Source organism: Phasianus colchicus, chromosome 11, assembly GCF_987193195.1.
Source record: "Phasianus colchicus chromosome 11, bPhaCol1.hap1.1, whole genome shotgun sequence".
Classification (NCBI taxonomy): domain Eukaryota; kingdom Metazoa; phylum Chordata; class Aves; order Galliformes; family Phasianidae; genus Phasianus; species Phasianus colchicus.
In genome coordinates, this window is record NC_143446.1 from 12999312 (window position 1) to 13017030 (window position 17719).

Sequence of the window (17719 nt, forward strand, 5' to 3'; positions counted from 1 at the left end):
GTAATTATCAAAATATAGAATAACAAGGAATTTCCTTCTGCCCCCTTCACCCTATTCATGCTTCCTCTTTGTCTCAGGGCAGTGTTCAGCAAGGGCAGGCCTGCAGGTCCTGACCCATTTGAAGAGGCAGTGGTAGTTTGCAGCAGTTGTAACTTAGGTGATTACTTCAATGCTTTGTTCCTGTTCTATGAAAATTCTTCAGATCCAGATACTTTGTTGATTTTTTTTACTGTTTTTTTTTTTTTTTTTTTTTAATGGAAAGAAATGTTTTGTAAAAAGAATTTTAATGAAGAGCTCTATAGCCCCACAAGCTCCTCCATGGACAAGTGTTTGAATATTTCATAATCTATATTAATAACTTCTTTTAAGTTTCTACAGTCTCATAAGAGCAGAACAGATGAGCTCTTGATGGAACTGAACTGTCAATCCGAACATAGTGACATTAGAAAATAGCTCTGTTTCCAAGAGTAGCAGCATGAAATGTCCCTTCTTGCCAAGGGAGCAGCAAAGTACAGTTTAAATGTCCCCTATTATGACATCTCAAGAGTATAAAAATTGGGAAAGGTATTAAAAATGAGTAATTAAAAATGAAGAGTGATAGGTAATGGTGAATAAAAAGTAGGTAAGTACTGCTCTCCCGCTGCCCTTTTGGTTTGCAGAGACTCGGCTAAAGACCAAAAGCATATTTCTCACTGGCCCCAGTTAAAATTCAAATCCTATGGACTGACAGTGCAAAACACTGTCAAAAAAGCTGTCAAGTTGTATCAAATGAATTACTGTATTATCTCTCTTTATCTGTCAAAGGCATTGATTATTTTCAGTGGAGGGAGCCCTCTGACAGTTGCTGAAACTGAAGAATCCTGTGTTGAAACAATTTGGTTGACACATGTCACTATTTCCTAAACAGACAAGTCAAATATGTTATTTTTGTCTCTGTCTGTGGAGGAAGCATGTTTATGTAGTATTTTTACAGAAGATAAATAATACAGAGAGAAAGGAACATCCATTAGCACTTCACTTTCTCTGCTATTTTTATCGATGTTTTTATGTATCATCTTTATAAAAATGTTCCTCTTTGCATAAGAACTTGTGTGCCTTTGGTGGCTGTGATATGTGTTAGAGATTTTCTTGGGTGCCCCCAAGTAATTTAGATAGTCAGCAAACCATATGGGTGCCATTCTTGATTGCAGCTGGTGGTTTACTGTTGACTGCTTTAAACTTCTATTTCCTACCACTCCCGTACCTGTAGCAGTGATATAGGTGCCATATTCCAGAGAACACCTCTTTATATTGCAGATGGACAAACCGACAGGGACGAAGTAGGGACTATATCATGGATCTGCTGCCAGCTTTTGGAATGAAGTTTGTGCCAAACTCTTCGTTGTTGTGGTTTTCACATGATGGATGTATCAGAGCTGGCTTTGCTGGACTTCTGCTGTCCCTTTCAGGACTGCAGAAAGGGAAGCCCAGCTCTCCTCCAGCTGAACTCTGTCGTGTCTGCTACAGCTGAAACTGTACTAAAAGAAGGACGTGTCCAACTCCCTCTGCTGGGAGGAGGCTGATGAGTGACAGTGTCATGGTGAGTTACTGACCGTTAAAAGGTGAGAACTGGCTCAAGCAGCATCAGTCAGAGAAAGCTAATACCCTTGTACAAAGTCTTTATTATTCATTAGCACATATTGTGCTTCCTCATAAATATAATTCAGGCTACACTTGTATTGCATTAAGATAACATTAAATCTTTCTATAATTTGAAGGAAATACTGCTCCCAGCTGTTGTTGCCTAAATGAGCTAAACAAAATCTGAATAAGTGCAATGGGAACAACTGTGAAACTCCAACTACATTTGGCTCTGATGTCTTTTGGTGTCGTTTGTCACAGAAATGGTTGCTGGCAGACCTCTTTGCTTGTGAATGCTGTGGCTCTGGACAGATGGATATCACATCTTGACTGCTTCTGAGATGTCCCAAAGTCTTCAGGTACTACAGCACTTCTGCTGATTCTGAGGGAGTTGGGTGACTCAAAGAGTGATGAATTGGGCTGATGGTGGAGGTTGTTATAAGCAACCTGATGATCCTTTCCTGTACCCTGGAACATGTATGATTGTTATTGGGGTGCTGCAGTTTCATGCAGCCCACATTGAATATTACTGGAAACAAGGTGCAGTGTGTCTGGCACTCAGTTTCTCAGACATCCAGCTGCCTCATTTGGTCTCATTATGACAGAAGTAGGGCCCTAAACTCCAGCCATGACCTGGCCTGTGAAGCACATCCCTGTTTACACAGAATTAACCTGGATGAAGTCCAGCATTTAAGCACGTTCTCTATTGCTGGCTTCTCCGGAGGCTGTATGCTTTTCAAAGAGATATCGCTGTGGTTTGTATTTATGCACTGTTATAGATAGGGTCCTTGCCCATGTGGCTGCTCAAGAGCTGCCAAGATGACTTAATAATAATACTAAAAATAAACATGTGTAAATACGGATAACAACAGGCTCAGAGTTCTGACAGCTCCAAAAGGCTTTGATCTTGCATTGGTAGGGATCAGGATGCACCGCCTCTCCAGATGACAGGCTTGGATGGAGAGAAAAAAAAAAAGCAATAAACACAGCCTGTGAAATGTGCCTCCATCGTCCTCCCCAGAAACCCTCCCCCATTATGTCTGATGATTTACTAAGAGAGTGTGGCTAAGTACCAGCAACAAGCAACTGAAAAATTAACCCCAGCAAGCTGACAATGCCACACCTGACCCCAGAAGTGTGTAGCGTTGGTCAGCCAAGTGGTAATGGCTTGGTGTAAAGCAGAGGAGAAATGTGCCATTAAATGAGAAGCAGAAAGCGGGCTGCTGAGCGGTGATGGCTGTTAAAAGATACAAACCAAAGCGTGGCCCTGACAGCGCATTATATTCCAAAGATAAAGAGAGGCAGAGGCAAAAGCAAAACAAATGGGGCTTCTCTGTACAGATGGCCAAAAGGGAATTGCAACATAAACCCCACCAGCCGGAAATTACGGCTACGGACAGCCTGCCTGCTGGGGAAAGAAACCCAGCTCTCAGGGCTGGTGCTGGCCAAAAACCTCCAGGCCAAGGGGAAAATCCTGCACGTGGTTTGGAGGAAGGTCTGTCCAGCTGTGCTAATGGCTGCTGGTGCTGTCTGATGGCAGTGAAGGAGTGTGCTTAGGGGGGAGTGGCAATCTGTGATTTCCTTTTTTTGTCTAACTGCAGATTTGGTTTCTGAGTAAGTCGGATTTATGCTGCTCTCAGACGATTTTGCTAATAAGGAGATGAGTCAGAGAGCCCAGAGCAGATGCGAATCTTCAGCTGAGGTAGAAACCATTGTTTGTTTTTTTTTCCTAAAAGGAAAGTAGCTATTTTTCGTTTCCAGAAAGCTGACCTCTGGAAGATGCAATGATTTTTTCCTTTCTAGCAGAAACATGGCTTTTTCAAATAACACTTAGCTATGCTTCTGGACTCTTATATAATATACAGAAGTTCTCAATGAAAATAAATAACCTGTGATGGGTTGGTGTGTCATATGCTGAGAGAAATAAATAAGTAAATCTATATAAAATCAGCTCCTGTAATTAATAACATCTCAGAAGACATTTCCAAAGGCTGCAGTACCAAGTGGTGATGTGAGACAAGCTCTTCAGGTATCTGAGAGTAAAATGTCTGTTCCTGTCTGTGACTGCAGGAGGCTGCTGCTGAGAATTTGAGAATAATTCTCTGGTAGGAACATATCTTATGTAGATCCTTCGAAAAAAGACTTCTATCTAGGTGAAACTGCTGAAGATTCCCTTCATCTTTCTTCTTCCTCTTGTGGATGTTCAGAAACTTGATTCTCGATGAAGTAATTCAACACATTTTTTGAGGGAACAGCATCCACTCTATAGGAAGTCTGTGAAGGATGGCAGTGAGCATGAATATATCATTATAAAAAGACATTCTGCATTCAGAAAACCATATGTGGTCTGAATTTCTCTGAGAGGGGTATTTCTCTTCTTAGACTATAGAAGTGTGTGCTGCATAGGTCGACAAAGCTTTTACTGGCGCAGTTTTGTTTAGAATGCCTTTGAAGATTGTCATGTTCACCTTTCTTGAAAATTATGTTACAAGCAGAGAAAGTGGGTTTATTTGGCTCGGTGCTGGGCATGTCAGCACACTCTGGGAAGCGACAGAGGCTCCATCCTCCATCCCTCTCTGTATGCTTATAGTGTAGATGAAGAAAGATGAGGTTTGAGATTAAAAAAAAAAAAAAAAAAAGCTCTAAAAATAAGTTAGACTCCTATTTATGCTTGAAAACATGCATTCTTTAAAAATCATCTCTCTAAAGATGCTGAGTAATCACATATATGATCATTTGTTTATCAGGCACCCATGTGCCTGTGCCCACAAATGGGTGAAATTTGATGCTCCAGAATTTAATCAAATCTAAACATGGTTAAGAGTTTCTTTCACATTTACTGAAGCTATATTATTCATCAAAATGCTGATAGAAAAAATTGATGCAAGTGAAGTTACTATTAATTGGGTGGTACAATTGGTCTTCTAATGGGGTAAGTTTCAAATCAGAAAAAGATCTTGAGAGCTCAATGGAAAACATCTGCTCGTGTCTGAGCAGTGATCAGGAAAGCATAAATATTAAATGGCATGACATTAATTTGCTGAATAGAGGACAACACTGAAAATATGACAGTGTTGTTCTAGATGATGGTGATGTGGCCTCACCTTGAGAGGCATGTTTGGTTTGGTTACCCTAATTAAAAAATGATAGAGCAGGAAATAGAAGAGGTTCAGTGAAGGGCAACAAACCTAATCAGAAGCATGGAAAATACTTCAGTGGGAAGATTTGCATGCAGGCAGAGACTGCAAAGGTTAGGTCTGTTTATTTTAGGGAATACAATGCATGAGTTGTGCCACTGAGAGACATGCTATGATGGAGATAAATAAAATGGCGGTGCCATGACTCTTTCCTCTCTTGGAAAAGAAAGAGACATCAAATTAAAATCAAAGTAAACACATTGAACAGCTTTAATAGGAACCACTTTTAACCTTAGTTTTAATTGGCCTGTGGGACTCATTGCAACAAGGTAGAATATTGAGACCGACAGATTGGCATCGTTTATATGATTAGAAGTATCATCTCCAGTTAGATGGGCTGGAGTTTCATCTTTTGTACTTCTGTGCATACGCTCAGCGCAAGTCCTCCCTTACGCATACTACTGCATAATACTGCATTATGGGATTTTATAGGGCCTTCTGAAGCATCTGGCAGAGGTTGGTCTCTAGGCCATTGCTTAACTCTGGCATCCTGTGCTAGTGACAAGGACTGAGCTATAGTTCCTGGATGAAAAACGTACTTGCAGAAGTTTGACTTGTTGGCTTTTTCCCCTCTGCACCTTTACTGGCTTTCCTCTGAGTGAACTGAATACAGTGGAAGAGAAGAGGCTTTTGCTTCTATGGAAGGTGTCCATTTGCCCATTCTGGACTGGTTTGTTTTACTTCCTTTGCCCTTTTAATAGCTTGCATTCCTTACAGTCTTTAATTATTGCACATTTCTCACTCCAAACCAGCTGCCATCCATAAACTGGTCTAGCAATTATTTCTCTGGCTTCAGAAAATGGCTATCATGAATTCAACGGCACTAGGAACAGGTGGACTGCAGAATGCCTGTTTGATTTTTGGTAAACAGCATTACAAAATTGGCACTTTGACTCAGTTCCTCTAACAGACTAGTTGTACAGCTTCTGTTAATAAGATTCTGCATATTTTCCGTTGTCACAGCATACGTTATTTGTCATCGCAAGACATTCATTGCTTTTTTTTTTTTCTTCTTTCAGAAACGTGTGTAAAGTTAAAAATGTGTATGAAATACCCATGGGATGGAAATCTTTCCAAAATGCACAGTGGTGCTTGGTTGGAGAGAATCCTTTGGGAATAAGGGAGGGTGCAGATGAGCAGGCAGAGTCAGAGCAGGCTGAGCCCAGCATATGGAGCCAGCACAGATGCTCTGCTCTGTGCAGTTCCTGTTCTGTGCCCAAAAATTGTGCTCTGAGACACTTTGCACTTGTCGGACAGTTTAGCCTAATAGAGAGCTGGTAACTTGGCACGTCAGAATCCTGTGGTCTGTTCTTGGCTCTGTGCAGCCCTCCTGGGTGAGCTTATAGAAGATGCAACAACAGCCTCAGTCCTCTGCAAAATGGGGTTTCTGATCTTCTGGTCCTACTCACAGGCTGTGCAAGCTATTGAGGAAAATCACAGAATCATTTGAGTTGGAAGCAGCCCTTAAAGACCATTTAGTCCAATTACCCTGCACTGAACAGGGGCACCTACAACTCCATAAGATGCCTAGAGCCCATCCAGCCTGACCTTGGATATCTCCATGGATGGGGTCTCCACCACTTCTCTGGGCAGCCTGTGCCTCATTGCTCTTACTGTAAAATACTTCTTCCTTATATTCAGTCTAAATTTTCCATTTTAGTTTGAAACCATTTCCCCTTGTCCTGTCACTGTAGACCCTTCTGAAAAGTCTGTCCCTTTCCTTCTTATAGCCGATCTTCTGCTACCACCTGCCCAAGGACACAGAAGATGTAGGATGCCTCAGTTACCTTGCTGCCCTCTCCATATCACCTGGCAGAGCAAGGAGTAGGCAGAAGGGCAGCCTTCATGTCTGTAAGCAGCTCCTTGAGAGCATTGTGCAGAACTTATTCTTCATTTCAGGTTCAAAGGAGCAGTAAATAGGCTCCTTTCATACAGCACCTCAGGAACAGCTGGTTAGTGGTGACAGGGCAGATGATGCTATGGCACGTGTGCAGGGAGCCTGTTCCTTGAGGAGTAAGGAAGGGAAAGACGCAAACTATTCTTTTCCAGGAAGCTAGAGATTTGCTTCTTTCATGCTAGCAGCTCTTCCTAGGACAGCAAGCTGATGGTTCTTCATCTTAAGGGCAAGCTGGGTGACAAAGGCAGGCTGATAGCAGCTTTTTGCAATGCCTGATAGATATTACATGGAAGAAAGCACTGTTCCTGCCCACTGGGACACCTGAGAAGCCTGTTCTCTGCTCCACGTGCTAGCAGTGCAGCTGTTAAAACTCTGGAACATTTTTGGACAAAGAGCGCTATGTTCCTATGAGACTTTAAAAATGAATTAATAGAACATTGATTTAACTTACTGGCTTTTTCCAGTGCCTTTGTTTCCAGGCAGTAAAAGTCTGCTTGCCAGTTGTCCAGTCAGAAGCCAATATCTATGAAAACCTGCCCCAGGCTGTTTGTGGAGGGCCGCAGTTAATTAAGATATGCATTCTCATCCCTGCTCAGGGCTGCGTGTGAGAGAATGTAAAAAGCACAACTAGACAACTGTCTGTTCCTCCTGTTTTGAGACTCATTCTTGATCCCACAGTGATTGCCAGCAGCAGACAAGGAACAGAGCCAGAAGAGTGAAAATTAATAGCGGTGGCATCTGAAATCCCCATTTGTGAACTTAAAAAAAAAGTGCCTGCTTCAGATTTGGACTTTATTTGCAGGGGGGACATCTCATTCCCTCCAGTCTGAGTGTTGGAGAAATCAAAAATAGCGTTTAAAGACGCCTGCTGCCATTCTGCACAAAGCTTCAGACAGCACATGAGCTTCTTTGTGATCAAATGGGATATGTCCTGTTGTTTGCATGGCTGTGTCTATTCAGCCATATGCCTTTTATAAACTGATTGTGTTCTTAATAGTCAGGGGTAAAATGGCATCTTGAAGGGTTTCTCCTCACATATTAAAGCCTTTTGGTTATTGATATGCAGCCTTTATGAATTGGAAAGCATCAGCACTTTCTTTTCAGTGTCTACATCTTCTCACTTTGTTGCCATCATCTTCTTCCTAACTGGTGCGTGTTGGCTTGAGTTCTTACAAGGACTGTGCTACAGATGGAAGGCTGGTGAAGGAAGCAGGACTGTGGAATGGAGCAAGGTGTGTGACGATGGTACAAATCCTCTGGATACCACTTGGTCAGAGAACTCATGGCCTTGTGTCCATGAAGGATAGGCAGATTGAGGAAGGTCGGTGAGGGGATGTGGCTGTGGTAAGGTGTCTGCCACCACTCATTGACCATCAGAAGCTTCTCTGGAAGTATGTTCCTTGAGCTGTTATGGTTCAGTGTACCTGAAAGGCAGTTGAAGAGAACTCTGAAGGCATTCAGCAGCTCCGGAGCCATCCATTCCCTACGGAGGAAGGTAAGCTCCTAAGTCCTGGATAAAATGCTCATCACTTAGACAAATGAACAGAGATCCTCAAAGCCTCCCTGGAAATAGGGGATTGTAATATTAAACATAATTATGAACTGTCTGCAGAGCTGCAGCTACAGATGGAGCTTTACGACTGGTTTGGAGTGATGCTGCACCAGCATCAATTATCTCCAGCAAATGCACAGAGATATTTTTGGTGGTGGTATTTTCATTTTATGGCGTCACAGTCACTTACAGCCACTGGCCAGGTGCCTCTCCATTAGCACCCCAAGCATGCAGTGTTCTCTCAGCAATGCAAGGTCTGTCCTATCCTGTTGCCTCAATAATCAGCAGCTCAGATGAACAGCTCAGGTGCCCTACTTTGGCACCTACACTGTCAAAACTACTGTGAATGAGAGTGCCTGCCTCTTGCTACTGCAGCTGTGAATATTAGCTACAGAGTAGCACTAAATCTTGTTTAAGCTACAGTCATTCCAACCAGTGATGAATGTCACTACCTGAATAATTTGGGTAATTTCCTGCAGCTCTAGTGTACTAGCAGAGAAATGAAAGTTAATTTACTGCTAATTTAGTGTACTAACCCTTAATTAGCAACGAGCAAGCTCTGAAATATTGGATTCTGAAAGCTCATCAAACTTTTACCAAAAAAAGGAAAAAAAAGAAAAGAAAAGAAAAAATCACCCCTCCCAGCTGAACTCTTCACTCTATTTGAGGTTATTAGCAAAATGCTCTGGGAGTGCTGTTCATTACCTCTCACTAGGATATATGTAGCTGGGAACACCCCCATTTACCACTCTTGCTGCAGAAATCCATTAGGAAGATTCTTGCTCTCACGCAGTATATTCAGCCGCTGTATTGCGACGTGCAGGTATGTGCTGCAGCTTTAGTGACAGGCAGGATTAATGGCACAGATTATCAATGACTGGTGGCTAGAAAGGTGAAAGAAAGGCTGAGTGGGTCTAATGGGCTGGGTCATTGCTACAGGAGGCAGTACATGTCTACATAAAAAAGCTGAATGTGACATGACTACATCATCCTCTACTTTCTTCTGCGGACTGAGTCAGATTTAGTCTGCTAAATCAGATTTAGTCCTGCTTGATAGCCCCACTGATTTTTGGTTTGATAACTTGCATAGTAAGACAGTATGCAGCTGGCTAGGGGTCTCTGTGTCCAGAGTGGGGCACCTCGTGAAGCCCTCTGGTGAATGGGGTGTGTGTGTGCAGTGCGATAAACGACGGAGAGTGGGGGGGCAGTGGGAGAAGGGATGCTGGAGAAATGGAGGGGCTGCCAAAGGAAAATTGAAGAAAGATGTGTGTGTCAGCTGAACTGCTGGAGCCAAACCAAACACTAGGCTGGGCAGTGGGCCAGGACATGACTTATCCATGCCTCTGTGTCAGTGCTACAGTATTTTTGCACAGGAAAGTACAAACTATCAGGCAAGACTTGGTGATGGTGGAGATGAGGTGGGGCAAAGCCCCATAATTCTAGAGAGCTCTGCTGATGTTCAGTGCTATTTCACCTGCTGCACAGGATTGTTCAAATATCACTTGGCTGAATAGTTTGGTAATGAAGGACTTCTAATGGTAAAGAAAGGCTTCACCTTCCTTGTCCCCCTCTCAAAATATGGACCTGTCTCAGACTAGAGACAGGGTGGGAGCCAACTGTGTTGCCACACTGGGAGAGGTTACCAAGTTTCCCATATCTATGAAATCACGAATTCTCCTATTTTCATCTCTTCAGTTTTGTCCTTTTTGTGCATTTGCTGACTCTTTCTTCCACAGGCTTTAGTTTTCTTGGGGAAAACTTTTCCATTCTCAAAAGAGACATTTTGTAAAGTACAGAAGGAAAGTGTAGCTGTGATCTTCTCCTCCCCCCTTGGCAGAAAGGGGATGAAATGTTGATATTCATCTTCTACTCTCATTTTGTGGTGCTGACCACGTTGTAGAATAGAATGACCATCTGTGTGCCTCTTTTTGGAAGGAGCTGATTCCATCAAGCTATTCATTGCAGAGAGCTGGGAAAGCCTCTTACTCCCTCTTGTCTTGTTGCACACATGTAAGAGCAGAATCTGACATCAAAATTAGATCTTAAAATCCATAATTCAAAGAAGTATGCACTTCCATATTTATGTGATGGTGTTTTGCTGCTGGAGCACTTTAATAAGGGCATACATGTTATACTGTGTTTATATGCAGTGTATCATTTAGACTCATCTAACCTGATGTAGCCGTGTTTGGACACTTGCAGCTTCTCCTGCAGTCAGTGGAAGGAAATGGGCACTTCAATAGTGTTGTCCAAAAATAGGTATCTATAGCAGTGGACGTGAAAGGAACCTTAAGAGCCCCCGTGATCACTAAGCACTGAAGGTGCCAGACAAAGTGGACAAAGTAAGGTGAGTACTATCATGCACCGCAGCCTTCTGCAGAATTCCGGGAAATAAAGGGTCCTGATGAACTGGGGGAACAAAATGGTAGATTTTAAGATGTGAGAATCATAGATTCATAGACTTGTTAAGGTTGGAAAGATCAGTAAGATCATCCAGTCTAACCATCAATCTGTGCCTGCAATTGCTCTAAACTACGTCACTCGGTGCGATGTGCATTTGTAGCTACTGTTTGAGTAACAGGTATCTTCTCCTTAAGATCTGTTTTACTCTGGCCAAGCAGAAATCAGTAGTCAGGCTTATAGAGTGGGAATTGCTGACCCTAGAAGCGGTGATTAAAGCAGGACTTGGAGAATAGTTTGGGTAGTCTGTGAGATGGGAGAAGTCTGACATGACGTGAAGGGATAGTGCAGGTATTGCATGTATTGACATAGCTGTCAGAAGGATGCTGCTGCCCCAGTTTTGGCATTGGGAGCAATTATGTCCCGAGCTTAAGAAGCATGTTTTGCTTTGCTTTGCTAGATGAGCTGCTGTAGTTCCAAAAGGGATTAATTCAGGGAAGTTTGTGCTGTTCAGTAGGTCAATACAGCTGATCACAACAGACTCCATGGGAAAAAGGACTGTGTTTCCATAAATCATGGCTGTGGTTTTGTCCAAATGGTTTGGATGTGGGCTCTTGTTTGCTAATCTGTAAAGTCTTTAAGCAGAAATTTAAATTTTCTTTCTGGAAGCTCTTTAAAATTGATTCCCACAGTAAACCCAGCTTCAGGAAATCCAGGACAATGCCAGTTAATTAATTAAGGCGATTAACAAGTAAACTGGTGCTTCCTTCCACTGTGGGCGAGCAGTTGGCATTTGAGCAAACTTTGCCTCATAATAATAGCAATACTTCTTGGGGCTGTCACACTGTCCTCCCCCACCTCCACCCTTCCCAATTATAATTCTCTTCTTTTGATCTGGGTAATGTTTTTTATTATTATTATTATTTTATCTAAAATATGCTGCTTAGAGATGGCATTTCATGTAATGTTCATTTTAATTATACAGGGATGGTTATCACTGCAGGGATGTTGGCATTGGCTTTCAATGCAAAATCCTTATTTTCTGCTGATTATATCTAGGAAAGCTCTCCGAGCCTTAGGCACCTGGAAATTGTAATGCATCATTGTTCACTGCTGCAAATGGCAGGAAACAGAAATTAAAGCAGAAGTGGGGGAGCAGTGATGGTTGAGATGGTTGGTATGCAGATGTGCTGCTCTCGGCCCAGAGTGGGACCCATGGCCGTGTCCTGTGCACATACTGAGGGATGAGGGAGGTGATAATAACCATGCTACTCTGCTGGCTGCTAAGTGGGGGTGGAGAAAGGCAGCGAGGAAGGGCTTCCAGGTGGAGAAGCGCAGATACCAGCCTTCCTGCATACCTAATTCTTCTTGAGGCTTTTATTTCTCTCAGTGGGACTGCCTGAATGTTTAAGAGCTCCTTGATACAGGTAAAGATGTAGCAATCCAAGAACACAGTGCTCAGCTTCAGTGCTGTCTTCAGGAGGTATTGATAAAGCTGCTGCACGTGGAGCAGGAGCTGCTATTCCATGCTAGCTTTCATCCTGTCCCACTGGATACTGTGTGTGGTGGGGATGGGTTGATGGTTGGACACATGATTTCAGTGGTCCTTTCCAACCTTAACTGATTCTATGATTTGATTCTGTGGTAGTATACTAAGAAGTTGTGCCTAGGCATTGACCATACAACACTATTGCAGCTTGGAGAGATCCCCAGTGCTGTCAAGTAAAGTTTCCTGTTGCTGTGCCCTGGTTTTAAATTTGGCCCAGGGTATCTAGATCAGCATTTCTGCTCTTATGCCTACTACTTGTAAGGGCTGTCTGGTGAGCCCCACAGCTGTAAGAGCTCCTTGGAGCTAGTATGGTACTTGGTATAGAGATCTAAGATTGGAACTCCGTGCAGAACAAACACGTGACTGATGACATCCCTTCCCTAAGGATCCTTTGTTAGATTCCTCTGAGGATTATCAAAAAACTTCTGGTTTTCCACTGGGGCGAAGACAGAGTGAGCAGATGTGGATGTTCCAGATCAGTACTAGAAACAAAGAATTGGCTAGGTAGGATGAGCAGTGGTGGTTTAGGGGCCAAAAAGAGATACTCCGTACTCAGTACTTAGTTCTTGTTTCTTTAATTTTTAAAACTGTCCTGTCTTTTGAAAACCCAGCTCAATATTTAATTTCAGAATGGCATTTAAAAATTAATGGTGTTGACAGTTTGTTTCCTTTTTGGGGCTAGAGGAAGGGGAAGGGATGACAGAAACCACTCATTACGAGTCATTTCGGTTCTTTCATTTCTGTTTTTCAAGAAATTTCTTGTTCAGAAAAATTAATAGATCTCCAGTGAAATAAATAAGACAAAATTAGGCCTGTCTGTCTAATGCTGCCCAGCTGTTTGGCTACCATGGAAATGATATAATGAGTTTCATTCATAAATGCAAAAAGAATGCGAGAGCTGGGCCTAAGTTGCTGCTGTTGCAGCACAGGCAAACTTGGATGCAACCAAGCTGTGACTGCATCAAGACAATCATCATTGAAAGATTAGCTAAGAATTTTTTATTATTAAGAAAAAACTGTTTTCAAGTGTTAAAAGGCTCTGAGCATCTTTAAGAAACAATGCGTGTATCACTTGGAGGAGAAAGCTGTCGAGTGGAAAGCTCAGCTTTAAACCCCTTTTGTCTCCACACAAAAGCACATTCCTAAGAAACAGAAAAAGACCTCTGTTTCTTCTGCAGTAGTGCTTTCTGCCTAATTTGGTGTGTTCTAGGAGCAGAAGAGCATGCGTTGCAGGGCGTAAGTACGCAGGGCAGCCATTGCTTGCTTCTGTCTGGAGCAGGGGTGCAAGCATCCTTTAAGGCCTTCAAGGCAGCATAATGGGATGGCATGGGAGGAGGATGGATATTGGGAAAGAAATCTTCTCCGAGAGAGTGATTGGGCACGGGCACAGGCTGCTCAGGTAGTGGTGGAGTCACTGAGTCACCGTCCCTGGAGGTGTTACAGAAATGCGTAGATGTGGTACTTAGGGACATGGGTTAGCAGCAATATTGGTGGTAGGTGGATGGTTGGACTAGATGATCCTCGAGGGCTTTTCCAACCTTAATGATTCTATGATGAGGTGTTGCAATTCAGGACTGCCCAACAGCCCTTCCAGCAGAGCGCCCTCACCTGCAGCTCCGCAGCTCATGCACTGCTTGCTTGTTATAAAATTGAAAAGAACTATTAGCTAACTACCTGGAAAACTAATTAACCTCTTGTAGCACTAATCCTGGATTTACTGTTAATCTTACTGAAGGAGTCCTTCTGTCAGGGTTTGTCCCAGAGCTTAGCACTGGGAGCAGGGGGAGCTGGAAGCGTTCGGCACCTTTGAAATGGAGACCGCATGCGGGCAGCCCGCATTAGCGGTGGCTGGAGAGTAATCCCCTGGCACATTAGCTCATGGATGTGTGTGTTGGCAGAGATCACGTCTGTGAATCATGCTGAGCCGCTGAGGTCACCACAAAACCCACTTTCTGTAAAATCACACCGGCTTTTTGTAAATCCATGTTTATTTCCTGCTTTCAGGCACTTTCGTATGTATTGATCTGATCAATGTGAGTAACTTTTTTGACAAACAGGCTCCTTTAAATGCCTTAAAAGCTTCATTATTAAGATAATGGAACTGAAGTTAAAAACAAATCAAACAATACACGTGTAAAAGGTTTCCCCCAGACAGCTTGAAAATAAATTGAAAACAAATTCAATTAAAATAACAATCAACCTTTTTGTTCCTTCAGTGGTATGATTTCTCTGAGGCAGGCACACAATGATAAGAGGTTTCTTTGAAATGCTTGGGATAGCGCACCCATAGGCAGAGCTAGGAGAGATCAAAGCAGTATTTTTCCTAAAGAACAGCCTGCTACTATTAAGTTACTACATTAAGGTCTGAAACGTTTATTTTTTTCCCCCTTTTGTGGAATTTTTTTTTTTTTTTTTTTTTTTTGGCTTTGTTTTTTTGGTTTATTTATTTATATTGGTCCCAGATCCTTTTGCATCTGTTCCTGCTCTTTCCTCTTGCCTTTCACCTTTCTAAACTGGGTCCTAAAATCTTGACCCAAAGGAAATGTCTATTAAAATATATTTTGGGGAGTATTGCTTTCTCCCTGGTCTCTGTAATCAATAGTTTTCTATGGTACTGGGGCACTGAAACACGCTTTCAGGTCCTCCCACGGTCCCCCTGAGAACATTTTGCTGCTATAAGTACAACTACAGGTGGGTGGAGGATTAGGTTCTCCATTATTTGGCATCGTGCTTGTGGCCCCACATCTGCAGCAGAGGTAAAAGTAATGAAGGCAACTCCTGATGGGCTGTTTGCAAATGATTGTGCTGTATTGGCTCACAGTGATAAAGACATCCAGTTACTTACTGATTGCTTTCAGTGTGCTACAAAGCACCTCAACCTTGCAGCGCTCTGAAAAAGGCATATTTTCTGTTTCAGCCAAGATCTTGTACTGCAGGAACCATCTCCGTGTTATCCATTGATTAGGGGCCTCTCAGGACTGCCTGTGCATGGGCTCTTGTGAAATAGGAGCCTCTCAGGCTAGCGATGCTCTGGATAGATTACAGCCCTATCTACAGACAGCATGTGGTGGTGTTTGCAAAAAGACTTGCTGCTTTGTTCAGAGTTCTTGCTGCACATTTTCTCGATGGCTGCTCTTCTGTGCTAAAGCACCTTTTATTCCCTGAGGAAGTTGATGAGCTTTCTGTGTGAAGATCCACTGAAATAAGATATGAACTACTTCCCTGTCATCTGCTGTGTGGTTGAATGTGATGTTCCTGGACCTTTAGTTGGAATTGTTTTGGATTGCTGCTCGACAACACTTGAATGTTTGGCTACGTCTTGCTTGGTTTGAAAGGATGCTGTCACACAAGTGTGTTGCTGGTCAAAGGAAGAGTTTGTCTAATTCTGAATGTGAAGTGTATCCTTGTTATTCTCGGCATTGTCGCTTCCACACTCACAGACTGTCTTTTGAGTCATCAGAATTGATTTTCATGCCCCACTAATTACTGCCATGCCTGTTCCTTGGAAACCATGGGTAGCAAAGGCGTTCATGGGCATTGAACTAGTACAGTTTATTCTGAGATGAGTTAATATCTTACTTGAATCATATTTGATCTTAAGTAGCTGGAGAGATCTTTGAAGGTTTCTTGCTGCTTTGGAAAGTGATTAGCTTACAGTTGCCTTTCTGTAGTTCTTCTGTTTGCTTTTCTCTTCATTACATAGTTCAGACAAACTGCAAATCAGCTGGCATCATCTGCTGTTATACAGGCCCTGTGTGTTACTGGTTTCATTAATGACTCCCAGTAACATGGTGTTTTTAAGATAAGTTTATGAAGATGTTTCCTCTCTGTCAACTCTTGTCAGTAGATCTGCCAGAATATAAACAAGAAATTGGACCAGTTAGAGATTAGAGCTATGCTTGAATACATCGAGGAAGAGTCTGAATAATACACTGGCAGGAAAAAAAAGAATAATGTTGTATTCTTCTGCAAAAGCAGCCACATCTGCCACATAGTCTGAGCTGGGAGTATGTGGTTACCAGAGCAAGTTCTGCTAATGGGGAGGTCTGGGGAATTAAATTGATGGTGTTGGACAAGAATACAGTGGGGATATCATGTGAGCTAAATAGGTGATCTTAACATATTTCACTGCAGCAAGTCAAACAGAAACACAATTCTTGGATTTATTTATCTTTTAAACAAGCATGACTTTTAGTATGACTTTATTTACAGGCTTTTTTTGGACACTGTGCTACTTTCATCATTTATCAGGCCTTGCTTTTTTTAAGCATTTGGATTGTAAGTTTATATGGAATTGAAATGAAGCTACAGGTTTTCAGCACGTATGATTAGGAGAGAAACTGAAGCAAGCCAGCTCTTAACAAGTTCTCCCTGGATAACCCAAATCTTTGGCCAAATTTGAAAGCTGAACTTGAATCTAAATTTTACAAATAGCCTTCACCTTTTCAAGTGGCTGAACCAATGTTTCAGGCCGTGGAAGCACTGGCTTTGAATGTTACAGCTCGACCCCATCTATGGCAATATAAAGGAATCTGTTTATCTCTCCACAGAGTGCAGTCATTCCTCAGTGAAATGGCTGGAAGCCCCTCTTAGCAGCAGAAAGTATAATTTTAGGTAGGAAAGCAAATGATTTTGCAGCCTGCTCTGAAAGTAATTAACAAAAACAGGGTGTAAACACTGGCTTCTGTGCTCTCTGAAGTAAACAAAATAAGAATTTATGCTACTGACCTTGTTAAGTAACTAACATTTTCCCTCCTCTGCAATAGCTTTTGCTTTCTCCCTCAGTTCAAAAGCCCCCTGAGCCCAGGGCTGCATGCTACACTGAAATGTTCAATCCTGCATTTGAATAAGCTGAATCAAGCCAGCCATACTGCTAAACATATGGTAAGTAATAGCATCATTAACAATAGCATAGTGCACGTTTGACAGCCGAAGGGATTTGGCTGCGGTTTGCTGCGGGAGTGGCAGCAGAGGAGCAGAGCTTGTGCCCCTGCCAGGATGCCAGCCTCCCTCCGCCCCTGCTCTGACCTTCTGGAAATCTGAAAGGCTGCCCATCTTCCTGCCTCCTCTTCAGGCTCTTATCTTCTGCTGGCAGCTCCAGGGCTGGGTAGCACCAGTTGTGTTTCACCGTTAAAAGCTGCGATTTGTTCTCCTTGGGGTGAGTTCATGGTGGAGAGGAGAGAGACCCAAAGCCAGGAGATCAGCAGACCAGGGGGATACACTTCAGTTTTGAATTTGTTCTGAGGAAAGCACACTACTCTGTTTCTATGCTCCCTGGCCTATCCCAAAGGCACAAGGGCTGTGGTCGCTGCCCAGTGCTGAGGAGAGGCACCGTGTCCTGCCCATCCTCTGTGTGTGTGCTCCCAGTCCTTAGGGTGCCTTGGCCCCAAGTGCATCATTCTTCAGTATGGGGTCACAGCTGTCTGACTTCTTGCTGTTCCTGTTGCAGTCATGAACACCTTGTGACTCATTGCCCTTCTGCCCCTGCTGCCCTTCTTTCCTTG

General features: G+C 42.9%; 1 protein-coding gene across 13 annotated transcripts in view; it reads left to right on the forward strand.

Annotated features, from left to right (window-relative positions):
- The window catches only part of LOC116237322 (uncharacterized), a 227617-nt gene that overhangs the window by 141199 nt on the left and 68699 nt on the right, over positions 1–17719 (forward strand). For 12 of the 13 annotated variants that reach the window (XM_090148353.1, XM_090148343.1, XM_090148351.1 and 9 more), the window contains one exon: positions 17001–17099. In XM_090148353.1, coding sequence (XP_090004479.1) covers positions 17001–17099 — 99 coding nt within the window. Of the gene's footprint in view, positions 1–1296; positions 1580–1881; positions 1980–3221; positions 3323–17000; positions 17100–17719 lie in introns of all 13 variants that reach the window. The other variant, XR_016470133.1, reaches the window with a different exon arrangement.